Below are 27,934 nucleotides of genomic sequence, written 5' to 3' on the forward strand. Positions count from 1 at the left end.
AGTGGCTGGGCCCGTGAGCCATGGCTGCTAAGCCTGCGTGTCCAGAGCCTGTGCTCCACAATGGGAGAGGCCACAACAGTGAGAGGCCCGCATACCGCAAAATAAATAAATAAATCTTCCAACAAACAAAAGTCCAGGACCAGATGGCTTCACAGGTGAATTCTATCAAACATTTAGAGAAGAGCTAACACCCATCCTTCTCAAACTCTTCCCAAAAATTGCAGAGGAAGGAACACTCCCAAACTCATTCTATGAGGCCACCATCACCCTGATACCAAAACCAGACAAAGATACTACAAAAAAAGAAAATTACAGACCAATATCACTGATGAATATAAATGCAAAAATCCTCAACAAAATACTAGCAAACAGAATCCAACAACACATTAAAAGGATCATACATCATAATCAAGGTGGATTTATCCCAGGGATGCAAGGATTCTTCAATATACACAAATCAATCAATGTGATACACCATATTAAAAACTTGAAGAATAAAAACCATATGATCATCTCAATACATGCAGAAAAAGCTTTTGACAAAATTCAACATACATTTATGGTAAAAACTCTCCAGAAATTGGGCATAGAGGGAACCTACCTCAACATAATAAAGGCCATATACGACAAACCAACAGCAAACATCGTTCTCAATGGTGAAAAACTGAAAGCATTTCCTCTAAGATCAGGAACAAGACAAGGATGTCCACTCTCACCACTATTATTCAACATAGTCTTGGGAGTCCTAGCCACGACAATCAGAGAAGAAAAAGAAATAAAAGGAATACAAATTGGAAAAGAAGAAGTAAAACTGTCACTGTTTGCAGATGACATGATACTATACATAGAGAATCCTAAAAATGCCAGCAGAAAACTACTAGAGCTAATCAATGAATTTGGTAAAGTTGCAGGATACAAAATTAATGCACAGAAATCTCTTGCATTCCTATACACTAATGATGAAAAATCTGAAAGAAAAATTAAGGAAACATTTCTATTTACCATTGCAAGGAAAAGAATAAAATACCTAGGAATAAACCTACCTAGGGAGACAAAGACCTGTATGCAGAAAACTATAAGACACTGATGAAAGAAATTAAAGATGATACCAACAGATGGAGAGATAAACCATGTTCTTGGATTGGATGAATCAATATTGTGGAAATGACTATACTACCCAAAGCAATCTACAGATTCAATGCAATCCCTATTAAATTACCAATGGCATTTTTTATGGAACTAGAACAAAAAACCTTAAAATTTGTATGGAGACACAAAAGACCCCAAATAGCCAAAACAGTCTTAAGGGAAAAAAACGGAGCTGGAGGAATCAAACTCCCTGACTTCAACCTATACTACAAAGCTATAGTAATCAAGACAATATGGTACTGGCACAAAAGCAGAAACATAGATCAATGGAACAAGATAGAAAGCCCAGAGATAAACCCATGCACTTATGGTCAACTAATCTATGACAAAGGAGGCAAAGATATACAGTGGAGAAGAGACAGTCTCTTAAATAAGTGGTGCTGGAAAAACTGGACAGGTACATGTAAAAGAATGAAATTAGAACACTCCCTAACACCATACACAAAAATAAACTCAAAATGGATTCAAGACCTAAATGTAAGACTGGACACTATAAAACTCTTAGATGAAAACATAGCAAAAACACTCTTTGACATAAATCACAGCAAGATTTTTTTTTTTTTTGCAAGATCTTTTTTGATCCACCTCCTAGAGTAATGGAAATAAAAACAAAAATAAACAAATGAGACCTAATGAAACTTAAACGCTTTTGCACAGCAAAGGAAACCATAAACAAGACAAAAAGACAACCCTCAGAATGGGAGAAAGTATCTGCAAACGAGTCAACGGACAAAGGATTAATCTCCAAAATATATAAACAGCTCATGCAGTTCAATATTAAAGAAACAAACAACCCAATCCAAAAATGGGCAGAAGACCTAAATAGACATTTCTCCAAAGGAGACATACAGATGGCCAAGAAGAACATGAAAAGCTGCTCAACATCACTATTTATTAGAGAAATGCAAATCAAAACTACAATGAGGTATCACCTCACATCACTTAGAATGGGCATCATCAGAAAATATACAAACAACAAATGCTGGAGAGGGTGTGGAGAAAAGGGAACCCTCCTGCTCTGTTGGTGGGAATGTAAACTGATACAGCCACTATGGAGAACAGTATGGAGCTTCTTTAAAAAACTAAAAATAGAATTACCATATGACACAGCAACCCCACTACTGGGCATATACCCAGAGAAAACCATAATTCAAAGAGACACATGCACCCCAATGTTCGTTGCAGCACTATTTACAATAACCAGGTCATGGAAGCAACCTAAATGCCCATCGACAGACAAATGGATAAGGAAGATGTGGTACATATATACAATGGAATATTACTCAGCCATAAAAAGGAACGAAATTGAGTCATTTGTTGAGACGTGGATGGATCTAGAGACTGTCTAGAGTGTCTAGAGTGAAGTCTAGAGTGGATCTAGAAGACTGTCTAGAGTGAAGTAAGTCAGAAAGAGAAAAACAAATATCATATATTAACGCATGTATGTGGAACCTAGAAAAATGGTACAGATGAACCAGTTTGCAGGGCAGAAGTTGAGACACAGATGTAGAGAACAAACGTATGGACACCAAAGGGGGATAACGCCAGGAGGGTGGGGATGGTGGTGTGCTGAATTGGGTGATTGGGATTGACATGTATACACTGATGGGTATAAAATTGATGACTAATAAGAACTTGCTGTATAAAAAAAGTAATAATAAAAAAATTACTAGGATTTTGATTGGTATTGAATCTATAGATGAATTTGAGGGAATTGGCATCTTAACAACTTTGAGTCTTTTGATCCATGATTATGGTATATCTCTCCCTTTATTTAGGTCTTCTTTAATTTCTCTCAGCAGAGAGAAATTTTATAGTTTTCACTGTACAAGTCTTATACCTCTTTTGTCAAATTTATACCTAAGTATTTGATAGTTTTGATGCTATTATATATGGCATTTTCAATTTTCAATTTATGGTTGTTTATTGCTAGTGTATAGCAATAGTTGATTTGGGTATATTGATCTTATTTCCTGAAACGTTGCAGACTTATTAGACCTACTTGCACCTAGTTTGGCTTATCAACCTTTTTGAGGATTCAGTAGTATTTTTTTTTCGATAGACAACATGCCTGTGAATAAATTCAGTTTTACTTCTCCCAAAACAGTCATTTTGACATGAGTGACGAAGTAACTTCTGTAAGGCACTCATGCTCTTAAGATTGTTTGAAGTATTTTTGATCATTATGTGAGTTTTGTGGCTGAGGCTGTGAGTTTATCTCCTCTTTTCTAAAGACAACACACTCCTGCCATCCCACCCAATCTCTCACTGTCCAAAAACATTGAGGGCAGAAGCTCAGGACATTGTGACCAACCCGCACACACCCACCTCTGGGCTAGACTGGCGTGCCCACGAGTTCTGACTTTGGGAGTGGAACTGTTTGTTCCCAATGGCTGCATGATTCCTGGAGGTCAGCAGCCTCCTCATGGCATTTGGCCCTGCTGAGCTTCCAAGAGCATCCTGGGATGGAGATGGAGTATTCCCAGAGAGGGCCTACGGCCACCTTAGGACATATGCTCCACTCTCCCAACTCTCTTTGGGTTTTACTGATCAGGGATCCAAGGACTTTGGCTTTAGAATAAAAGGGGTTCCAAGAGTGTCAACCACATTCCACCCCTTTAGTCCATCTGCTGTCTGGCTCCCATGTTCACGTCAGTAGCCAATTCTCAGGATAATTGATCTCTCATATCAAAAGATATCTGGCCCAGCAGACATCACGACCTCCCGGTAGACATCTCCAGCAAAAGTGATCCCACCACACCTCTCCCCTCTTCCAGACATTCCCATGTGTCCTTTCTCCAAGACCCCCCATTCCCACTCCTACCCTCCCATCCCCAGATCTGTCTTCAGGCCTTTGGGTCTTCCGGTCACTGCAGGCTGTCCTTCATGTGCGACTTTAAGGAATAGGATCTGAATTGTAATCCACAGTTGGAGAGCACTTCCCCCTAGTAAAAGGTGTGATTCTTTCCCTTTAAAAGACAGAGAAAGAGAAAATGGAACTGGTCCCTTGGAAGAGATTGAGCCCCCCATCCCTGGAGGGGCACCCACAGGGGATGAACAGGGTGCTTCCTAGGGGATCCTACATTAGTTGAGAGGCCAAAATTGATAACCTCTAGAGCTTTTCCAACAAAACAGCCTGGTTCTAAGGAGGAAATTCCTCTGCTATGCACCTACTTTGGCTCATCAGAGCCCCCAAACCGGTTTGTAAGAACTTCAAATACAAAATCCTAGCACCTAAAAGACCATCCCAATAGGGAGACTGAGGGTCACAAAAAGGAGGGAACTTGTCTGAGGTCACGCTGATGACCAGAATTCCAGCCCAGATCCCCTGACCACAGTCTAACATCCCTCCCATTGCTCGGATTCTTTCCTAAGGGTGGAACCATGAGGACTCTCTCTGGTTTCATCTCAGAAGCCATTTGGAAGGTGGCATTTTATAAGAACCCCTTGCTTTGTGTGTCCAACAGCATATACCAGCCATTATGGTGCACACATGTATGTGTTTGTTCGTTGTCTGTCTTTCCCACCAAGACGTAAACTTGATGAAGACAGGACTTTGATGTCTTTATTGATATTTCCCCTATGCCTAGACTGTTTCAGATGCTTGAAAGGTGGTGTCCACAAATATCTGTCAAAGGAAGGCAGGCAGGAGGGCGGGCTTACAGGGCCAAAGAGGCCTTTATGATGATCCGGTGGGTCTCCGTGCCTTCTGCTCTTCAGTCCTCCCCAGCCCACTGCCCCTGGCCTGGCTCAGAGCCTCAGCTCTCACCTGACACTAAGTCGGCCTCCTTGTCTCCATCCGGCCCCATCCCACTCCCCTACCCAACAATGCCACAGAGTACGTCTTTAAAACACAAGAGTTACTTCCCATTTAAACCCTTTTGAGGGTCCGGAAGAAAATATTTGCACAATACATGTCTGATAAAGGATGTATGCCTGGAATATATAAAGGACTCTCAACACTTAATAGAAGAAAACAAGTAACCGTTTTTTAAAATGTGTAAAAGAAGAGATATGGAGGAGGTACATGGAAAAATGCCCAACATCTTGTTGTTAGAGAAATGCAAATTCAAACCACAAGGAAATACCCCTATTAGGATGGCTAAATTTGGAAGGAAAAAAAGCCTTATAATACCAAATGTTGACAAGAATGTAAAGCAATTAGACCCACATACATTGTTAGTGGGAATACAATCTTTTCAGAAAATAGTTGGGCAGTTTCTTATAAAGTTATACATACATTTATCAAGTGACCTAGAAATCCTACTCTAGATATTTCCCAAAGAAGAACGAAAGCATATGTCTACATGAAGACCTATATGGGACTGCTTATAGCAGCTTTATTCAAAATTGCCCAGACTGGAAACAACCCAAATGGCCCTCTCCTTGAAAGTGGATAAACTGTGGTATATCCATTCAAGAGAACACAAGTCAGCATTAAAAAGGAACAAACTGCTAATATAAGCAACAGTATGGATGAATCTCAAGAACACCATGCAAAATGAAAGAAACAAGATTCTACATACGGCATGATTCCATTTATATGACATTCTGGAAAAGGCAAAACTATAGGGCTGGTAATCACATCAGTAGTTGCCAGGGGCTGGGGCCTACAAATGGCACGAGGAAACTTTTAGGGGTGATGGTAATATCCTTTATCTTGCTTGTTTGGGTGATTAATTACATGACTATATACATTTGTCAAAACTCACAGAACTGGAAAAAAGATCTCATAGAGCTATATACCTAAAAAGGGTGAATTTTACTGGCTGTAAGTTTTACTATTATAAATCTAACTTTTACAAAAATCCTTCTGTGGCTTCTCACAGGTCAGATAAAGTCTGAGCAGCTTAGCTTCACAATCAAGGCCTCTAAGGACTGACCTAACCAATCTCACCTGCCTTATTCTCTGCGATTCCCCTTTACACACTCCATACATCATCCGAATCGAACCATCTAGGGTTTTCCGGACAGGTCCTGAGCTTTTTGGCTTCCTTTCCTTTGTTCATGCTCTTTCCTTTGTCCTAATTTTTCTCCTCCCTGAAAGAAGTGAACACTTGTGGAAAGAACACAGCTTGGAACCCTGGGGAAGGGGGACTCTGTGCTGAATTTCCTAAGAGTCCCCCTTTCCTGTTCAAACTTCCAAATCTCCCACCAAAGCAACATGCACAGAGGCCCAGGAGGTCCAAGGGGAGTGACCGGGTGTGAGCAGGTGGGGCGAGGACAGGAAGACTGGCCATGGTGAAGGCTATCTGTGCCTTAGCCTTCCTGGGTTCAAAGGGCCTTCTCTCCTGGTCTCACCCTCCAGAACGCTGTGGGTAAAAGAGTGGGGAGAGCATTCTGGACATAGAAAAGTCCCAGGCCCCTCCTGCCCTCATCCTTCTCACACTACCCTGTAACTGTAGAACGGGGGTTGAGTGCCTTCCCCAGAAATGTGGGAGCCACTCTGGGACAGAACTGCTGTCTGTCTGGTTCTCTTCTGCCATGTCCCAAGATGTGCCTGCCACATAGCAAGTTCTCAATTCATTTTTGAAGATTACATGCATGAATGCTGTTGCCTAGCAGCAGCTTTAGGAAATCCCTTTCTCTCCCCAAATTTCAGTTGTCTCAACTGAAAAACATTGAGAGTAATTCCTACCTTTTAAAGTTATCATATACAGTAAATACATATAAAATCACTTTGAATATTATAAATATACTCTAGTGATATAAGAATTTATTATTATTATTGTTATAAAAATGGATACTTACGATTTCAATTTCAGATTTCTGGACAAGGAATGTGACTTTAGTTAAAAATACTAAAAAGTTAGTATGCCTACTGAAGTATTTAGGAGGAAGTATTGATGTCTGCCATTTACTTTGAAATTTATCAGATTGTAAGGTAATTAATAGATGGGTAGAAGGATGATCATAGATAGATGATTCATAGATTAACAGACAGGAAGCTATGTCATAAAACAAGAAGAATAAAACATTAATGGTAGAATCTAAGTGATGCATATACAAGGGTACACTGTAAAATCCTTTCTATTTTGGTGTACGTTTAAATTTTTCGTAAAAAAATGTCAAGTGAAAAAACTTAGGAGAAATAAGCTTCTGACAGATCGAACTGGAAGTTTCCTTTGCGTGGAGCACTGACTCATCCTTTAACAAATATGCACTGAGCTCCTTCTACACGTGCCAGCCAGACGCTGGAGTTTGAGAATAGAGAAGTTCTGTTTAGTAGGGACCACAGGCATGTGAATAAATAATTACAATATAAAGGGAAAGTGCTCCAAACTGGGAATGCACAAGAGGCTGAGAATAAAGAGGCATCGTCTGGAAAAATCAGGGAAGCCTTCATATTTAAGCAGAATTGTGGAGGATAAATAGGAATTTTCCAGACAGAAACTAGGAGAAGAGTGTTTCAAGAACAGATAGCAGTGTGGCCAAAGCGTGGCCTGGCTGGAGTGCAAAGCGAGCATGTCCACACGGCCAGAGGGTGGCCAGATGGAGTAAAGAGACCAGGCTGTAAGAGCCAGAAAGGTGACCAGGTGGAAAACTTGCTCCATGGGTCCATCAGCCACATTTATGAAGCACCTCCTACGTGTATAGCTCTAAATAATGGAAAGCAAAAGGCTGCCTTTCCACACGGGAGTCAAATCCCAGGCTGCCTCGCTGGAAGCCCAGAACCAGCGGTTTGGCAGGAAGAAGCAGGTGAGGCTTGGCAGTGACAGGTGAGAAAGATTAGCTGTCACTACACATTCCAGAAGGAGACTTTACAACTCTCCCACACACGCCCTCCCTCGCCTGGACTGAAGACAGCAAATTGTTCAAGGCCAAGTTGTGTTCCACACCCATGGCCTCTGCAAACCTGGCCAAGGAGGAGAGGCTGAAGTACAGGACCTGAGTCAGAGCCCTGGTCCCCGCCCTGCCTGCTTGGCTGCGGGCCTCTGAGCCATTTCCCCCACCTCTGCAGGCACTCACGTATAAGATGGGAAGACAGCCCTGACCATCGCTCTTTGCCTTTCTACAGCAGCCTCGCAGTCTGTGGACCCTACACTTTTCCATCCACACCCACACTGAGTCGTGGCCCGCATCCTACAGCCGAAGCAGGGATTGACAATAGCACATCAACATGGAGGAGTTCTGAGGCCCCAGTGAGAGCACCTCCATCCTTCCAGACTCGACTTGTTCTCATTAATTCTTTACTCCTGCCTTAGTTTTAAATTTATTTTGACGTTTTTAAACTTCTAGAGTAGAATGATTGCTTCTGTTGGTTTCAATCTTTCATATTTAATATTAAAAGCTATTAAAGCTATGAATTTTCCTCTAATGGGTGCTTTGACAATATTACATAGGTTTTTTTTTTTTTTTTTTGTGGTATGCGGGCCTCTCACTGTTGTGGCCTCTCCCGTCGCGGAGCACAGGCTCCGGACGCGCAGGCCCAGCGGCCATGGCTCATGGGCCCAGCCGCTCCGCGGCATGTGGGATCTTCCCAGACCGGGGCACGAACCCGCGTCCCCTGCATCGGCAGGTGGACTCCCAACCACTGCGCCACCAGGGAAGCCCCTTACATAGGTTTTGATACAGAGTTTTTATTGTAATTAATTTCTAAATGGACTGTAATTTCAAACTAGATTTTCTCTTAGACCCAAGAGCTTTTAAGAAGACTACTTACTAGTTTCCAAGTACTTGGTTTTGAGGGTTATCCTTTTATTGTTAATGTCTTGTTTTATTGTACTCTGTTTAGAAAAAGTAACCTAAAATTTTCTATGTAGGGTGTTTTTAATTTAGATATTTTAAATGAAATTTTCTTAGAAGATTAACTTTTATAAGTGTTCCATGAATATCTGAAAATGATGTGGAGTAAAACACACCTATTGAAATCCTCTAAATAATTATTTACATGTCCTTGTCTGTCAAATTCTCAGGTCTATTAAGAATTCCCGGGCTTCCCTAGTGGCGCAGTGGTTGAGAGTCCGCCTGCCGATGCAGGGGACACGGGTTCGTGCCCCGGTCCGGGAGGATCCTGCATGCCTCGGAGCGGCTGGGCCCGTGAGCCATGGCCGCTGAGCCTGCGCGCCCGGAGCCTGTGTTCCGCAAGGGGAGAGGTCACAACAGTGAGAGGCCCGTGTACCGCAAAAAAAAAAAAAAAAAAAAAAAGGAATTCCCATTATGATTGTGGGAGTTTGTTGCTGTTATTTTGAGTGCGTGAAGGTTCACGGTTTTTATAACTTCTTCATGGATTTCATTGTTTACCATGATTAAATACTCATCTTTGTCCCATTTAATATTTTTGCCTTGAATTCTATTTTGCTTGGTATTTGTATTACCACTTTTTGCTGTTGTTCACATTTATCTGGTAAATCATAGCTAGATATATTCTTACATTTTATGTCTTCCCCTTTGTTGAGCTCCTATGCTAATTCATTTTTCACTTGCAGTATATCCCCCAGTAATATTTTCAGAAAAGATACATTTGGTATACATCCCAAATTCTTGTGCATCTCTATTTGCCCATGAATGATAGTTTGGCTACATAGAGAATTCTAGTCTCAAGTCTTTTTCTTGTGGTATAAACAGTGTTTTCTATCATTCATGTTTCAGAAGAGAGGCCCCAAACATGTCTGATTGTCTTTTATCTAGATCGTAGGTTATTTGTCTTCTTAGATCTGACATCTCCAAGATTTTTACTTTACTTTTGAAACTCAGAAATTTCACCACACTTTTAGTGGATTGACTGCGTATATTAACCTCCATCCCTCCTGAAATCTCACTAAAACAGGAGTAAAGGAATACAAATTTAAACTCATATACCCACAAGGACAAAAAGCATAGAAGCAGCAGCAGTAAGAGAGAATATTTAGGAAGTTGAAAAGCAGATGGAAGAATGGTAACTATGTTAGCATACCCAAGAAAGCTAAATCCTAAAATAGAAGAAGTTAAAGCTAAGAATTCCCTCACTCCAAAAGACCGAGGAATTGGCAGCACTAGGTACCCCTGGAATTGGGAGTGCACCAACACAAGGATATGGATTGAATGTCTGTGTAATATCAACCTCCCTCTCCACTCTCTGCAGCCAGATGAATACCCTTCATGAATGAAGATTGCAGAATTTATTCTCTGGAGACAGAGAGGTTCTCTGTACAGGATGATACCGGGAAGAGTTGATGTCACGAGTATCCTATTTAAAACAGGGAATCAAATGGGAGTTTGATCACTAAATATTGAGATCTCTAAGTTCTTCTCCCCCACGTAACGTTCTGGCAGCCAGATTTACATCTCTCAGAAGAGCTTTCTCCAGCCAAGGCCAAGGGAAAATGATCTAACAACACTGACACTGAAATTCCCCCAGTGAAAACACTCAGCTTGGTCATGCTATGGTGAACCAATGGTCAACAAGTGCCCCAGAGTCTCTAGTAGGATTTTCAATTAGACATGAGTGCACTGTCAAGGATCACCAGATATTTGAGAAAAATCTCTGATATGGAAGATTGAGGCCAAAACAAACACGTGAAAAAAAAAATTGAAACAGAAGGAGACTATGTCAGGCAAATTTGTCTTAATAATATCTTCAAAGGATAAGAAAGCATTGTATCCATGAAATATGAGCATGTTGTTACTAAAAGGAACATTCAGAAAACAAAAATAACTCTTAGAAATTAAAATATGAACTCAGAAATAAAAAACTCAGTGAATGAATGAGAGAACATTTCTCATCACCTGAAAACAGTCAGCAGCGCAGCAATACTCAGGGCAGAACCAAGCACAGAACAGGTCTTTCAAATGAATCAATCAATGAAAGAGCATATAAGGAAATCCTTCTTCCCAACTTATGACTTACCTTCTGTGCCTCGTGGCAAAGTCCTCCTGACCCAAGAGTCCAATTGAGTTGGGGCTTCATGAACAATGAACCTGAGTCCCAGTGAGAATCATGCACTGGCCTGACCATCAGACACCCACAGGCACCTGATGGTTGGCTTCCATTCGGTAGCATTCATAAGCCTTAATTATGCCCAGCCATGTCCTCTAGGGTATAAAGTATTTCCCTTTTACAGATGGGAAAACTGAGGTCTGGAAGACAAAGGGTGACTCTTGGCTAGAGATGGGTCCACAAGAACCCATAATTGGTGTAGTCTGCCTCAAGAGTTCTTGTCCTTTTTTTATTTGTTTTTTTCTAATTATAAAAATAATATATGTTTACTTTGAAAACTTCAAACATTTCAGAAATAAAACAAGGTAGAATGCAAAAGACCCCCCAGGTGTAACCATGGTCAACAGTCTGGGGTCTAGTCCTCCATGGTGTGTTGTCAAATGCCTGTGGCAATGCATTTGTTGATGGGATTGTTAGTCTCCTATTTTTTAATATTCATATGTATTTACTCTTTCAGACAAAGCTTATAATAAATGTATTCAATTCCCCCTACCAACCCCCTTACAATTTGATTAAAAATGGCACTAAATGTGTACATCAATGGGGAGAATTACTATTTTTTCAATATTGAGCCTTTCCATCCATGAACCTGGTATTCGCTCCAGTTATTCAGGCCTTCTTTAACATCTTTTAGTAAAGGTTTATATTTTTCTCCATTTATGCCTTGAATATACTTGATTAACTTTATCCCAATGCATTGCATTGTGTAGCTCATAAGAATAGAATCTTTTTCTCAATTAAGTTTTCTATTTGTTGTGGCTGCAGAATCAAAGGAAACTATTTACACACTTTATTGCACTTGCTTCCTTACTTTGCAGTTTTAAAATGAACTCTCGGGACTTCCCTGGTGGCGCAGTGGTAAAGAATCCGCCTGCCAATGGAGGGGACATGGGTTTGATCCCTGGTCTGGGAAGATCCCACATGCCGTGGAGTAACTAAGCCTGCGTGCCACAACTACTGAGCCCGTGTGCTACAACTACTGAAGCCTGCACGCCTAGAGCCTGTACTCCACAGCAAGAGAAGCCACCGCAATGAGAAGCTCACGCACAGCAATGAAGAGTAGCCCCTGCTCGCCACAACTAGAGAAAGCCCACATGCAGCAATGAAGACCCCACGCAGCCAAAAATAAATTATTTTTTTTAAAAAAAGAGTGAATTTAAATAAATAAATAAAATGAACTCTCTTGGATTTCTTTAGGTAAACACACATACCATTATAAATTGTGATGATTTTGCTCTTCTTTACCAATATTTTTATTTCTTGTCTTACTACATTTGCTAGAACCTCCAGAACAATGTTGAATAATGCCACTGATATAGGCATCCCTGTTTCGTTCTTGACTTCATGAGAAACCTTTGGTATTTCACTGTCACATTTAATGTTTTTGGCCTCTACTTTCAAAGCTCCCACCCTCCCTCAGGGTGAAATGCCCTCCTGTTTCTCCCTGTCTCTATCAAATCTCCATCTTAGTAATCTTTTCCTTGGGTCTTTGACAACAAAGGGTGATTTAAGCCATTGTAGTTTCTTTTCCTGGGTGATGTGCATTTTCAGCCTCTGTAAAGAACTTACCCCTTGTCCCCAATGTTCACGGCAGCACTATTTACAATAGCCAGGTCATGGAAACAGCCTAAATGTCCATCGACAGATGAATGGATAAAGAAGATGTGGCACATATATACAATGGAATATTACTCAGCCATAAAAAGGAACGAAATTGGGTCATTTGTTGAGACGTGGATGGATCTAGAGACTGTCATACAGAGTGAAGTAAGTCAGAAAGCCAAAAAAAAATATCATATATTAACGCATATATGTGGAACCTAGAAAAATGGTACAGATGAACCGGTTTGCAGGGCAGAAATTGAGACACAGATGTAGAGAATAAACGCAGGGACACTAAGGGGGGAAAGCGGCGGGTGTGTGTGTGTGTGTGTGTGTGTGATGAATTGGGAGATTGGGATTGACATGTATACACTGATGTGTATAAAATGGATGACTAATAAAAACTGCTCTATAAAAAATTAATTAAATAAAATTCAAAAATTAAAAAAAAAAAAAGAACTTACCCTTGTATTAACAAGACGGAATTCGGCCAAGGCCTAGCAGCAGCTAAGGGCCCGGGAAGCCAGCACTTACAACATACCTACAAAACATCATCCACGGGGCAGGGTACATTTACATGCATTATGGCCTTCAGTCCTTAAAGCAGACTCTACAAGGTGGTTATTTTGTTTACTCTCACTTTTCAGATATAAGTCTGTCTCCAAGTAACATGTAGGTCGCACAGCTGAGTAGTAGACACAGAATTCTAAGCCAGTTTACAAGGGAAATCCTGTAGCACTCACGCAACGGGAGAGGCCACGGCAGTGAGAGGCCCACATACCGCAAAAGAAAAAAAAAAAAAAGAAGACACAGGTCTACTTTGATAAAAATATTTAAAAGCTGGGGGTTTTTTTGTTGTTTTTTTTTAACCTCTCACTGTTGTGGCCTCTCCCGTTGCGGAGCACAGGCTCCGGACGCGCAGGCTCAGCAGCCATGGCTCACGGCCCAGCCGCTCCGCGGCATGTGGGATCTTCCCGGACCGGGGCACGAACCCGTGTCGCCTGCATCGGCAGGCGGACTCTCAACCACTGCGCCACCAGGGAAGCCCTAAAAGCTGTTTTTAAATATTTAGATCTGGTCCCCCAGAATCTGGTCCTCATGCTCTCACCAGAATTTCCGATGACAGAATGACAGAATTTCCAATTCTAAAGTGCATGTTTATTCATATTTTAACATTTCTGAAGTTGAGATTATACGGCAATTGATGGTATCTTAGGTCAATAAGACACGGCGGCAGCTAACATTTGCAAGCTGTTTTACAGTTAGCCACAGTATTCCATGTGCTTTTTTCTTTAGGTTTCACAACAACTTCCTGAGGTGAGTTTTACCAGCCCCGTTTTCAACACCAAGAAGCAGATTCCATGTGGTGATGCCATGCAACGTAATCCTAGACCGTGTGGGTTGTGGGTGGAGGAGTTAGCCTCGATGGAGTTCCTTTTCTCCTTACCACCAACTTTAGACAGAATATTCCATTTGAGTCTCCACCGTCCCCTGCTCATTGACAGCTGAGGGAAGTGAGGCCCAGAGAGGTTAAGCGATGTGCCCCACCTCACATAGCCAGTAAGCATCAGAGCCAGGATCTGAACTCTTTCCACTGCCACAGCTGTTTGCCTGGCACTAGGGGCGGCAGCTGTGCTCCCATGGGAACCAAGCACAAGATGCTGGAGCCCCCAGCCCAGCCCAGAGTAAGCCCCTCTGTGCCCTTGCCCCTCTGCTGGAGCTCCAGTGGCACTCACTGCATGAGCCTGTCCCGGGCTGGGTCCGAGAGGTAGCGCTTGGATCCACCCATGAACAGGGACCGGTATCTGCCGATGGTCCTTTGTCTCCATCAGCTGGGTGTTGAGGTAGCGACCCACACCCACGGGGTTCTGCACCAGGGAGAAGAGGCAGGACATTAGCAAGCTGGATGCCTGGCTTGGAAACTTGATCTCAGGCCCCCTCCCCTCCCTCTAGGCTCCTCCTTACTCCATCTGTTACACAATGAATCGTGTTCCCCAAAGAGATGTGGAAGCCCTAATCCCCAGGACCTCAGAGTGTGAGCTTATTTGGAAATAGCTGCAGATGTAATCAATTAAGATGAGCTCATACCGGAGTAGGGTGGGTCCTTAATCCAATGTGACTAGTGTGCTCATAAGCAGAGACATACAGGGGGAAGATGGCCATACAACATGGAGGCAGAGGCTGGAGTGATGTATTTACAAGCCAAGGAGTTCCAAGGATCGCCAGCCACCACCAGCGGCTACAAAGAGGCCAGGAAGGATTCTCCCCTACAGGTTTCAGAGGAAATGCGGTTTTGTCGATACCTGGATTTCAGACTTCTGGCTCCCAGAACTGAGAGAGGATAAATTTCTGTTGTCTTAAGCCATCTAGTCTGTGATACTTTGTTATGGCAGCTTTAGGAAATGAATACACCATCCCACCCAGAAACCCGGGTTGTAGTACAAGAAGCGCCAGTGGAGAGGTTCAGAGAAGAGAGGTAGCCTGTCCAGAGTGACGAGTGAGGGCAGGAGAGTGGCAGGACAGGAATCTGCCACTTGTATAGAATCTGTCCCAAGGTCAGACTGGGTCCCCAAGCGAAGACTCTCTCCCCTTGGAGGAGGTGCAGGCTGGAGGTGAGAAAAGGAAGAATGTAGGGACCTGACCGTCTGGACCTCACAAGAACCGAGCAGGGCAGGGGGTATGGGCACACTGGGGGCCAAGGCATCGCTCGGGAGACAAGGAGGTGGAGTGGAAGAGGGAGAGCTGGGGTGTGGGCCTGCGGGATGGGGCAGGGGGAGCTTAGTAGGAAGGCAGGTTCCAAGCAAGATGTTCCCAGGGAAACCAGGAGAAAGCCACAGCTTAAAAATACACAGCTGTTCAGGAGGGCTGCGGCGGCAGCGGGTGGCAGGGCGGGGAGCGGGCAGCGCAGGCTGGCATGTCCAGCAGCAGCAGTGTCAGTGTTTGGGCAGCTGTTCGGGGCTGGAAGGGGTAAAGTCGGCAAGGGCGGCCCAACCCCCCCCAGGAGGCCATCCAGAGGCTTTGGAACACAGAGGAGATGCTAAGTAAGAAGAAAGAATTCCTGGAGAAGAAGATAGAGCAGGAGCTGATGGCCGCCAAGAAGCACGACACCAAAATCAAGCGTGCTGCCCTCTAGGCACTGAAGCGCAAAAAGAGGTATGGAAAGCAGTTGGTACAGATCAACAGCACGCTGTCAACCATCGAGTTCCAGCGAGAGGCCCTGGAGAATGCCAACACCAACACCAAGGTGCTCAAGAATGTGGGCTATGCCACCAAGGCCGTGAAGGCTGCCCACGACAACACGGACGTCGATAAAGCTGACGAGTTAACGCAGGACATTGCTGACCAGCAGGAACCTGCAGAAGAAACTTCAACAGCTATTTCAAAATCTGTAGGGTTTGGAGAAGAGTTTGACGAGGAGGAGCTCGTGACAGAATTAGAAGAACTAGAACAGGAGGAACTAGACAAGAATATGCTGGAAATCAGTGGACCGGAAACAGTCCCTCTACCAAATGTTCCCTCTATATCCCTACCAACAAAACCCACCAAGAAGAAGGAAGAGGAAGACGATGACGTGAAGGAATTGGAGACCCGGGCTGGATCCACTTAACCGGTCCAGTGTGGGCTGGGCCCAGTCTGATGGCCTGCGCGGCGGGCAGGCACGTGCGTGTGCAGGGCAGGCAGGTTCCATCACTCTCGAGTCTTCCTCCAAAGCAGTAGGGCAGCATCACTGCTCACTTTGCATAGCATGGTCTGCACCCAGCGGGACAGGCAAGGGGCGGGGGAGGTGCCTGCTGTTTATAATGTTGACTTTCTGTAAAATAAACTGTATTTGCAAATCCAACATTGAGCTTCTGGACTACACTGACTCCACTGCTGAACCTCAATGGATAGGGTCGACCGTTTGCAGTTGAAATGACCTGAAGATGTAGCCTCTGTCTTTTTAAGTCAGCTGACTTGTCACACATCTCTTCGTAAGACTTGTATGGTACTGGCAGGAGTTGTTTTGTATTTTTTAAATAAATTTATTTATTTTGTTTAATTATTTTTGGCTGTGTTGGGTCTTCATTGCTGCGCCCAGGCTTTCTCTAGTTGCGGCGAGCGGGGGCTACTCTTCGTTGCAGTGTGCGGGCTTCTCATTGCAGTGGTTTCTCTCGTTGTGGAGCATGGGCTCTAGGCACGCGGTCTTCAGTAGTTGTGGCACGCGGGCTCAGTAGTTGTGACACACGGGCTTAGTTGCTCCGCGGCATGTGGGATCTTTCCGGACCAGGAATCGAACCCGTGTCCCCTGCCTTGGCAGGCGGATTCTCAACTACTGCGCCACCAGGGAAGCCCAGGAGTTGTTTTTTAAAAGCCATAAGCTTTTCCTTGTCCTTAGCTGTAATAATGCATCTGATTTTGGTTTCCTTGAGAGCTGTATTTCTGTCCATCACCTGTGTACTGGCCCCTGTGTTTCCCACTCTGGCCCACTCCTCACTCCCACTCCCCTGGTCTTTTTGGAGTTTGTGACACTGATTTGAAATGGATGGTGTTCTCTTGAGAGCACGTGAGATTGTTAGAGTTAAGTCCCAGCTATACATTTTTCTAACGTAGCTCTAAGGTCCTTGTTGCTGTTTGTGATAACTGATAGATAACTCATACATTTATAATCAGATGAAACTATGGTTTGCACTGTGTATTAAATATCTCAATTAATTTAAAAAAAAAAACAGCTGTTCAAAACCAGGCAAAACTAACCTGCACTACTGGAAGCCAGGAGAGGAACCACCTGATGGGGAGGGAGGTTGGGGGGTGGCCCTGGGGTGCTGGAAACGTGCCCTTCAACCCTCTGGGGGGTGGTTACATGGTGAGTCCATTTTGTGACAATTCATGGAGCTCTTCGCTTAGGACTCATGCTCCCTTCTGTATGGTTATTAGACCCCAGTAAAAGGTGGGCTTAAAAAATGAAGGACAGGAAAAAAAAAAAAAAAAAAAATGAAGGACAGGAATGAGAAACGGAATGAGGCTGATGCCCAATGCCATCTGGTGCATGAAGAAGGCAGGCACACGAAGGCAAGAGCTTAGCTGTCTTACACGAACACCAACAAACCGAAGATTACGTCATATATGGGGGATGGCTGCCTCTGGGGAGGGGGAGGAGAGGGGAGGGGAGGGGGAGGAGAGGGGAGGGGAGGGGGAGGAGAGGGGAGGGGGAGGAGGGGGGAGGAGAGGGGAGGGGGAGGAGAGGGGAGGGGAGGAAAGGGGAGGGGGAGGAGAGGGGAGGGGAGGAGAGGGGAGGGGAGGGGAGGAGAGGGGAGGGGGAGGGGAGGGGAGGGGAGGGGAGGAGAGGGTCCTTGCTCAACCAGAGATGAGAAATGGGCCAACTCCCTGAGCTGCCCCTGAGGCCTCAAGACAAATATGAAGAGAATGGAGGGAGCATTTCCCTAGAAAATAAGAGAGTGGGATGGCTCTGGGTGATGTCCATTAGCACAGTGGTTCTCAAACTTGTCCCTGGAACACAGGATCAGCATCACCTGAGAACTCATTAGAAATGCAAGTTCCCAGGCCCCACCCCAGGCTTACTGAATCAGAAGGTCTGGCGTGGGGCAAGCCCTCCAGGTGAGGCTGATGCCCGCTCAAGTTTGAAAAAGCACTGCCTGAGAGAAATGAGACAGTGGGAGTGGGTGTTAGTCCCTGGTAGGAAAAAAAGAGGTGGGATGGGCTCCCTCAGAGCATCAGTTCCCAGGGGGAAGGAGAACTTGGGGCTGCCTGTAGAATTAGGAGAGTGTTCCCTGCTTCTCACTGTGTATCCCCTACCCAGACGCACTCACCCAGGTTCCCAGAATCATCGGGGAGGCCTTTATGCCTATCCGCTTGGGAGACAGCAGGAACGGTGGTTGGTTGATGTGTTTGCATTCCTTCTCTGGAGGAAGCCACATACCGGGACCAGACACGGCCTAGAGGTGAGGAACAAAGGCTGAAAGCTTGGCGAGGTCTGGCGGTGGTCAGCCTGGGGCCAGGCCTGATGAGGGCTCTGGGCAGCTGACCTCACCGCCCTGGCAGCCCTGAGACTTGAGCCAAGGATGGTAGGAGGTACCTGGCCACCTCCCAACTTACCAGGAGCCCATCCTCTGGGGGTGAAGGGGCCCTGCGGTACTCTCATGACCCCTGCCACCCACTCTATGCCCACCCATCAGCCTGAAACCTCTTTCCAGGTTCCCAAGGGCTCTCCCAGTCTGGCAGGGTCCAGAGAGGTGCTCCAGACCCCAGTCTGGGGAGCAGAAGCCACACGGACTTTGCAGCTAAATGAGTTGGGCTCCAATCTTGGCTCCTCCCCCTTGCTGGGAGCCTGGGCAAATCCCTTCCTATCTCTGGGCCTCAGTTTCCTTTCATGAAATGCAAAAGACAATCCCTCCCTCCAGGGGGCTGAAATGTGCCCTCCCCAGAGCAGGTGTTCAGGAAATGTTGGTACCCTTTTTCATTCCTCTGGACACGCCCACCTTCCCAAGCCCTTAGCAGTTCCCTCCCTGGGGGGCAGAACCTGCTTGGGGGTCGACTAATGTCCAGAGCCTACTCAAATGACTGGCTGCCAAGCCCCCAGAAAGGAGCCTACCGCTCCCCTAAACAGAACCGGTGTGCGGCCTTCTGTCGGGCAGACCCCTTATTCACACTTGGTCCCGCTCCAGTTTTCCCCTCATCCTCTCTGCAGGGGAGGGAGGGGCAGAGATCAATGCCCACTGGGCACTTCCCGGGTGCCAGGCTCCATGCTATAGGCTCTAGTACTAACCTCAATGAATTCTCACAGCCACCTGGTCATGCTCACGGGACAAGCATGTAAACCAAGGCTCAGAGAGTGACAGACACTGATCCAATGTGACTAGTAAGTACAATACCAGGATTGGGAACCAGGTAAGTCTGGTACCCAAGGGTGAGCTTTCGGCTGAAATAGCCACTTCCACCCCACCCTGCCCCCGCAGGAAAGCCCCCTTCCAAGAGAAGAAGGAAGGAAGGCCATAGGGGCACAGTGACTAGTTTTGGGGGACACTGGCTAAGTGTGGCCCAATAAATTCTTTCTGGAGGGGCTTCCGGGTTGCGGGGAACTTTCGAAAAAACTCCACGCTTCTTATTGTGACATGACTTAAGTTCTTCCACGAAGCTCTTGAAATTCATCAGTTCCCTGGGCCGTTTTTTCTGAGAAACAGAGGAGGAAAAAGAATATGTTATGTCAGGAAAAGCAAGAGCTGCGATGCTGGACCCTTACCACAGTCAGAGACAAGCAGTGATCCAATGAGGCATCACTCTCCCCCATGCCTGCCACTGTCCCATGGCCAGGCCAGTCCACCCTGACCTGGGCGACAGAGACGAAGCCCCCCAGCCAGGGGTGGGGTCAGTCTGATGGGGTCTCTAACAGCCCCTCCTCCGTGCGGTGCCCTGCAGCCCAGCTTGCCTTCATCCATTTCTTCTTTCTTTCACTTGTTTCGTGGACATTTACTGAGTCAGGCACTGTTCTAAGCAGGAGCGATAGTCCAAATATTTAAAAACCAGTGTGACGGGGGAACACTCAGGATTCTTAGGGCAGCAAAACTACTCTGTATGATACTATAATGGTGGATACATGTTATTATATATTTGTCCAAACCCATTGAATGTACAACACCGAGAGTGAGCCCTAATGTAAACCGTGGGCTTTCGGCGATAATAATGTGTCAGTGTCGATTCACTGATTGTAAGAAATGTTCCCCTCTGGTGCTGATTACTGATAGTGGGGGCCTGGGCATGTAGCGGGGACAGAGGGAACATGAGAACCCTGTACTTTCTGCTCAATTTTGCTGTGAACCTAAAACTGCTCTTTAAAATGTTTATTTTTTAGGTAACACAAAATAATATCCTGTGGCCTGGGCATTGGCTCTAGGGCCTACGGAGCGTCTGAGGCCCCTGCTCTGCTGACAGGACACCTTCGTAGCTGGTCATGGGGAGGCCTGGGAAGCCCCAGGGAGGAGCCAGGTTGCAGGGCTCATTCAGTGGCTGTTTACCAGCTGGTCCCAAAGAATTTCAACATTTCACCACCGCCACTTCCTAGCACTCCTGATGCCTTTACCATAGCACCCACTCCCTGCTAACATTCTATATTGTTTTCACTTGCGATAGTGTTTCTTTTTGCACGAGAAAGTAAGCACTTACTAGAAAGTAAGCACCACTGGGGCAGGTTCCCCTGCACTTAGACGATTACCTGGCCCAAGACACACATGAGTGAAGGCACAGTAGAGACAAAATAAACAGTTAGACAAATACTTAAGTCCAATTACTATGAAAGCAAAGCCCACAGTGCTAGGGATCACACAACAGGGATTTGACTGGTGCAGGAAACGGGGGCATCAAGCTAAAATTCGACCTCAGCTTCCCCTCCCAGCCCTCCAGTTTTCTGCCACTAACCCACTCAGCTTAGCTGGGTCTGAGATGGCTGGGAAGTGTCTCCCAAACAGCAGGACACTCAGGCCTGCACCATCTAGGTCCCTGCAGGCCTGGCAGCCTGTCTCCCATCCAGGCCTGGTACTGGGGCCCCCTGCACCTCCCCTGCAATTCGTGCTGGTACAGAGGAGAGGGGACTGGAGGTGAAACCAGACAGATGCCGTGGGGTTCAATCCCGGCTCTGCCCCTACCAGCTGCATGGCTAGCCTCAGTCTCCTCCTCTAACACAGGGCGCCTTACCCTGCCCTAGCTGGGAGCGGGGAGTGAGCAGGCTACGGGAAGAGTCCTGCGCAGAGCCTGGCACACACGGTGCCATGGATAGGTGAGGCCTGTTTTCCTGCCAGGGGAGGCATAGCCCGCCTGGGCACACACCCGCACAGAGTAATGTCCATAAGGCTGAAGCTTGCTTTGGTCACCCGAGAAAGTGTCATAGAGGCCGCGGGTGCCCATGGATCGTGCCAGGTACGCCTCGATGCCACTTTTGAAGGTGTAGGTGCCCAGTGCCAGACTGCTCCCCTGGAACAGAGCACAGAGGACAATCCCTGCAGGTCCATCACCCCTTGGGGCCTCAGTTTCCCCATCTGCCCTGGAGTCCCCCCTCCAGGTCTGCGCAGCGAGGTGGGTGAGGCCTGGCCAGAGTAGGGGGATACCTGATGAGCCAAGGGGGGCGGTTTGTTGGTCATCCTGCACATGAGGCCCTTGGAATGAGACCGGTTCCAGGCACTCTCCTCCAGCTTCGTGTACGGGTTGCCCTTCTCCCCATAATTTCCAGGGCCTGGATAGTAGTTCTGGGGGCGAGAGGGAGGGACATAAAGGCTGTTAGTCCCACGCCTTGTGCTGCTGAGCGCATCTGAGGAAGAGATGCCCTCCAGAGGGTAACGGGATTTTCAGAGTCCCTGTGTGTTAACTGCCCCCCAAAACACACAGCACTGTGGGCCTGGGAGCCTCTGCCACTGCTCAGACCTTCAGTTCCCAGTTCAGACTTCACTGGGGCCCCACTGGTCTGTCCAGCTTATCCCTCACTGTTCCCTTCCTACATCTGACGCTTCAGCCAAAGTGAGGTCCTTGCTGGTCCCCAAACCTATGCCATTCTGGCAACCTCCTCGCCTTTGCTTGCTTGTGCCATTACTGCCACCCAAAATGCCCTTCCCGCCTTCTTGGCCTTGGAAAGTTCTTCTAATCCTGCAAAACCAGCTCGAATGTCATCTCTCCTGGGAATGAAGGCTTTCTTCCCTGATCACCCCAGACAGCTGCTTGCCTTGGTGGTCTCGGAAATCCCAACCACTACACCCCTGTGTTATAGCCCTACGTTTACATGAATGGGTTTCCCACTGTGCTGTGAACAGCGCTGCGACCTGGAGGGATCTGGAGTCCTGGGTTCGAATCCTGACTCCACTGCTTCCTAGCTGACTGACCTTGGGCATATGCCACTTACTCCTTCTTAGCCCCATGGCCCACGTTTCAAGCACAGGGTTAGTAGAACTTTCTTCCAAGGTAATGAGGATGATATGAAATAACGTCTATAAAGCCTCTTGCACATGCCCAGTCCATAGTGGGTGCCAACACCTAATAAGTCAGGGTGGGGTGGCTGTCTTGGTGGGGCAGGGTAGGAGAGAAAGAGGTAGGAGAGGTTGAGAACTGTGGCTGGAATGAGGATCTGAAGCCTCGACTGCCAGGGTCGGAAATATGGCCTTTGTATGTGGAAAGAGAAGGGCCACCCTGCAGTACAGGTGGGTGAGTGGGTAGCCATCGTTGGGTCAAGACCCGGCAGGATGTTTTCTGCTGCTTTGCACCTTTTAGCCACACGGGATCGCTGCCACTCCACATATGGCTCAGCCCTGACTACCTCCAGTCCCTGGAACCTCCCAGGAAGCAGCCCAGAACCAGGCCTGGCAGAGAGGGTGGGTAGTCAGGCCGTGGCAGGCATCAGGTTCATTCACCCTCAGAGGAACCAGAATGCACATTGCCTCCTTCCAGGGCCCACGGTTTCCAGGTACGTTCAGGAGAAAAGCCCCAAAGGAGGAAGGTGGGTCTCAACATCATGTGCCGGCTACTCTACTAGGCTTAATATCTTGGTCCTAGAGACATCCTGATGAGATCAGATCAGTGCCACTTGCAATCAATAGATGGGGAAACTGAGTCTCAGAGAGGCAAACCTTGTGTCCAAGGTCCCACCTCCAGAAAGGGGCAGCACAAGGGTTCTAACTTCAAAATCCATGCATGATCCTCTGAGCTTCTACTGTTTCCCAGGCACTGTGCAGGCACCAGAGGTGGGAGAGAAATAAGCACCACGGTGTCTAGGGAGACCTCAGAAGCGAGGGTTATAACAAAGGGGTGGAGCTGCTGATCCCGGAGCTCACAGACCAGGAGGAGCCCAGTGCCGGCACTCTGTCGGCAAAGCCTCATCTCTCCCTTCAAACCTTCAGGTTCAGAGGTGCAGCAACACACCTGGGCTGATGTGAATACCCCTGACTTTAACTAGAATGTTATGTTTCAGGGCTTCTGGGACCAGGCAGGAGTGCTTAATTCTGGGGGAAGTGGGAATTGTCATTTACAAGATTTCCTTTTAGGTGGACCTTGAAGAAAGAGTCATCTTCCCAGAAGATGAAGGGGTGGGACAGGTGTCCCAGGTGGAGGGGGCCATAAGAGCACCTTTGAGGCAGTTGGGAGAGGTATACTGGGAAGAGAATGGGAAGGCCTTGAAGGCCAAGCGGGGCATCCAGACTTGATTCTGGGGCATGAGGACACTTAGGAAGGCAACTGGGGCAATAGTAGGTGACCAGGACATCAGTCCTGGGGGCGCCCCTGGGCAGGGGGAGTGTGGCTTGGGCTTGGGCAGAGGTCAAGGGGATGGAAGGAGGAGGATGGGAGACAGAAGCACAGACGCCCGTGACTACAGGAGAACAAGGTACCCGTGGGCCTCCGGCTCTGGCCGCTGGGCGGTGCCATTGCCCAGGAAGAGCAGGCCTGTGGGAGATGCTGACATCGCAGGAGCAGGGCATGCAGAGTTTGAGGAGCCTGGAGGACCCCGGGGTGGGGATCTGAAGCCATGTGCATGGAGCCTGGCTGCGCAAGAGAGAACACCCCACAGAGGGTGGTGGGGAGGGCAGGGCCTGGGAAAGAGAAGCCATGGAGGGAGGCTGGCAGAGGAGCTCCAAGGACACAGAGCCCAGTGTCCCCACAGCCAAGGGAGGGCAGAGTGTACTAGGAGGAGGATGGAGGCAGAGCCCAGTGCCAGCACAGGAGGCGCTGGCTTTGCAGGGGTGTGCTTCAACAGCCCATCCGCTCTGGGGAAGGATTTACAGGACCCAAAGAAGGCACCCACAGCTTTGGCACTGGCGCTGCGGAGGCCCCCATGGAGAAGTCAGCACCCTGCACAGGTGGCATTTGTAGGCCTGTCCCACCCACACTGGGGGGACAACTGGAGGGACCAGAGGCCAGAGGAGGCCATCAGGTTCCCAGCCCAGAGCAAGATGGTAGCTGAGAAAGTCAGGCCTTGGATGTGAGCTCTTCCCGGGGCTGCCTTCTGCCCACTGGGGCAGTGCCACCTCCTTGAACTTTCTGTCCAGCCCTGAGCCCAGGAGAGTGGCTCGGGGAAATCCCGCAGGGCCCAGTGAGGTTACTGCAGGAGCAGATATGGGGACCAGAGAGAAGAAGAGACAGCTGGAATGGAGGGACAGGCCGTGGGACCTTCACCCTTCTCAGCCAACCTCGCAGATGCTCCAGCGCTGGGGACCGGGCACAGGAGGAAACAGACAGCATCTGATTTGTTCCCCCAACTCCTCTGCCTTCAGTGGGGCTGGGCTCTGCCATTAGATCCTGTCCTCCACGGATGGTCAAGGAACAAACCAAGTGAGCCCAGCCTACGGGTCAAGTGCAGTTGTTACGTGTGGACACCTTGGACTCAATCCTGCCTCTGCCGCTTAGTAGCTCTGTGACCTTGGGCAGTCACTTAACCTCTCTGTGCTCGTTTTCTGTCTGTAAGTGGCGATGACAGTGCCTGCTTCACAGGGCTGTGGTGAGGACTACATTCATTAGTACACTCACGTGCTTAGAACAGTGCCTGGCACACGGCAAGTGCTGCATTAAGTGTCGGCTATTATTACTTTAGACTTGAAGGAAATCACTCATTTTTCAGTGCCTCCAGGCAGCCCCTCTCCCCACAGTGCAGTTACAGCTTCTGCACCTGAGGATGCATGTGCACGTCCCCTGAACGTGGCAAGGAGTAATTCCCAGGCTCCACAGAAGGCTTCACAGTGGTGAGGTGTGGAGGTGAGGCCCTGGCTTGGGGTTTGCCCATTTGGCCCACTGGGGCAAGATGTTTATCCTCTCTGAGCCTCCAGGGCCTCGTCTGGAGTGGTTATAAAAAATTAGAGTGTTTTGGAGAACCAGTACTTAGTAGGCAGGCATGGGTTTAGTCCACAAAGACTTATCACGTGCCAGGCGCTGCTAGGACCTGGGGATTCTGCAGCGAACCAACCGGGCAGATGTGGTCCACCCTCGGGGGCTGCTGTGCGCTGGGAGAGAGACACTGAGCCCACAGCCACAATCGGGGCTCCTGGGAAAGGGAGATGGCCCCTCATGGGGTCAGGTCAGACCTCGGAGCTGAGAGCTGAGGGATGAGCAGGGGGTCCTTAGGTGAAGGGGTCGCTGGTGGCGGAATGGTACTTCTGGTAGAGGGGAGAGCAGGGGCAAAGCACAGGGCGAATGCTTTGCCTCACTTTGAGGCGTGAGGAGGGCAAGGGTGTCCAGCCCAGGGAGCGTGAGGGGCAGGGGAGGAGGGGTGGCACTGGCAGCGTGGGTGTGACTCCCGCCTTTGCCCGCATGACCCTATGGAGCCTGAACCCCACTCATCCCGACCCACACCGATGCCACGGCAGCCCTCCCGCCACCCCCACCTCTCACCACAGTCACCTCCCCTCTGGATGCCTCCGATCCCCTCCCCCACAAGCATGTCACTCAGTACCCCCCACACACACAGCAAAACCCTCCTCCGCTGTCCTCCCACAGCACCTGGAATCAAACCCGAGGCCCTCACCTTGCCAGAAGGGCCTCATGTCCTGGTCCTCACCCCTCTGCTCTTGCCTCCTCCCCCCTCACTCACAGATTCCGTGAGTCTCCATTGCTCACCTACCACAGGTTTTGCTCGAACACCACCTCCTCCCAGAAGTCTTCCCTGACTACCCTATAAATGGCACCTCATCGTTCACCATCTCTCCCTGTCTCATTTTTCCCCATGGCCCTCATTATATGTGATTTGCTTCTCTGTACCGTTGTTTCTACCACTAGGACCACAGCTCCATGAGGGCAGGGACCTTGTCTTCATCACTGCTGGATCATTACGTGGCACTAGAGGGCGCTCAACCATTATTTACTGGATGGCTGGATGGCTATAGATATGGAGGAGTTTGTTGAGCACCTAATGTATGCCTGGCTCTGTGCCAGGGACTCAAAGATGAACCAGACCCATCTCTGCCGGCAGGGAGCTCCTGATCTGGTGGGGGAGATGCAGAAACCTACGACAGCCAGTGGGCTGAAAGCTGTGGAACTGGAAAGCAGAGGGGCTGTGGGGTCCCAGAGGGGAGCCTGGCCAAGTCTGGGAAGAAGAACGGTAGGAGAAAGGGCGCTTCCAGCCCCACCCAGGCTGCATGCTCTTCAGACAGAGCAGAGGGTAGGAGGGATCCCACTCCGTGTATGAGAACACCTACCCCAATGAGTCCTCGGAAGCGAATCTCCCCGGAGCTGAGCACCCCCCGGGTGCTGCCCGGTTTCTCCTGCAACTCTTCTAAGAAGTCTTTGGAGTTGTAGGAGCCAGGCCCCAGCTCTTCCTTCTGCCCCAAGAGAAGAGAGCAGAGTTGAAAACTTTACACTTGGGAGTGTCCACACGGGCAGGAGTCCAGGCGAGGATGTGTTCCTTAAAGGATGAGGTCTACCTGGGCCTGGGAGGACACTGCAGGCCACCCTGGGGGCAGGCAGGACCGGGCAGGAGGACCTGGCACCAGCAGTAGGGCAGGGTGGGGCCCCAGGGGCCTCACCTGCTGCCGCTTCTCTTTGAGGATGGCCCGGTACTGGAAGTGGGGCAGCTGCGTCAGCCAGGTGGCTTCCTGGGCCTTGGCGCAGCCTGTGCCCACCTCCTTCTTCAACTTCTTGATGCTGAAGCAGGTCTCCTTGCAACCATAGGTCCCAGGTCCTATGTGGGACTGAGTCAGAGCACAGTCAGAGCGAGGCCAGCCACACCCACGAGTCCACCCACAGAGCAAGTCCTCTCCAAGCTGTCACCCTGACCTGGGAGTGGACAGGCAATACCCCTCTGGGGGCCCCTCCCCCAGCCCCGAGCCTGGCCCTCAAGGTGCAACCATGACATCCTCTGTCACTGGCCCCCTTACACTTCAGAGAGAGCCCGCAGCCAGTCTGTGCAAGAGCTGCAAGTGGAACCCAGGTCTCTGTGGATCCGACCCATGCTGTTTTCATTACAGTCCTGCGTTTATCAAACACATTGAGGCCCCAGCTCTGATTCAAGCTCTGAGCTGTGGGCTGAGGGCACGGAGGGGTGTGAGGCATGCCCCTTACACAAATCAGCTCATCTGTCACAGGGAGGGACTCAGAGGGGCAGTGGCCAGACCATGTGGGAGACTCGGGAAGCTATGCAAACTCACCACATCCACAGAGTAAACCGTGGAGTACGGGGCCTCCCTGAAGGCGCTGAACTTCTTCTGGTTGGGATAGACAGCGGAGACGTCAAACCTGGGAGGGACAGATGCCCAGTGAGAGGCACCCAGCCCTGATGAGGGCAGTTCTGGGTGGTGGGAGAGTTGGCAT

At 48.2% G+C, this 27,934-nt stretch overlaps 1 protein-coding gene and 1 pseudogene across 2 annotated transcripts; one reads left to right on the plus strand and one right to left on the minus strand.

The window, feature by feature from the left end:
• Positions 1-4,045: 4,045 nt before the first annotated feature.
• CIMAP2 (ciliary microtubule associated protein 2) lies at positions 4,046-27,934 on the minus strand (the record flags this gene model as incomplete). Its single annotated transcript, XM_082649709.1, is given in 11 exon segments — positions 4,046-4,118; positions 14,407-14,478; positions 14,480-14,538; positions 18,478-18,603; positions 19,676-19,837; positions 21,488-21,631; positions 21,766-21,903; positions 26,824-26,946; positions 27,151-27,315; positions 27,772-27,867; positions 27,869-27,934. Coding segments are annotated over 11 exon segments (1,224 nt in total).
• LOC309829584 (charged multivesicular body protein 4b-like) lies at positions 15,433-16,277 on the plus strand (annotated as a pseudogene). The gene has a single exon. The product of its transcript is annotated as a charged multivesicular body protein 4b-like (transcript).

Source organism: Grampus griseus (assembly GCF_964374135.1).
Source record: "Grampus griseus genome assembly, chromosome: 1".
NCBI classification, from domain to species: Eukaryota; Metazoa; Chordata; class Mammalia; order Artiodactyla; family Delphinidae; genus Grampus; species Grampus griseus.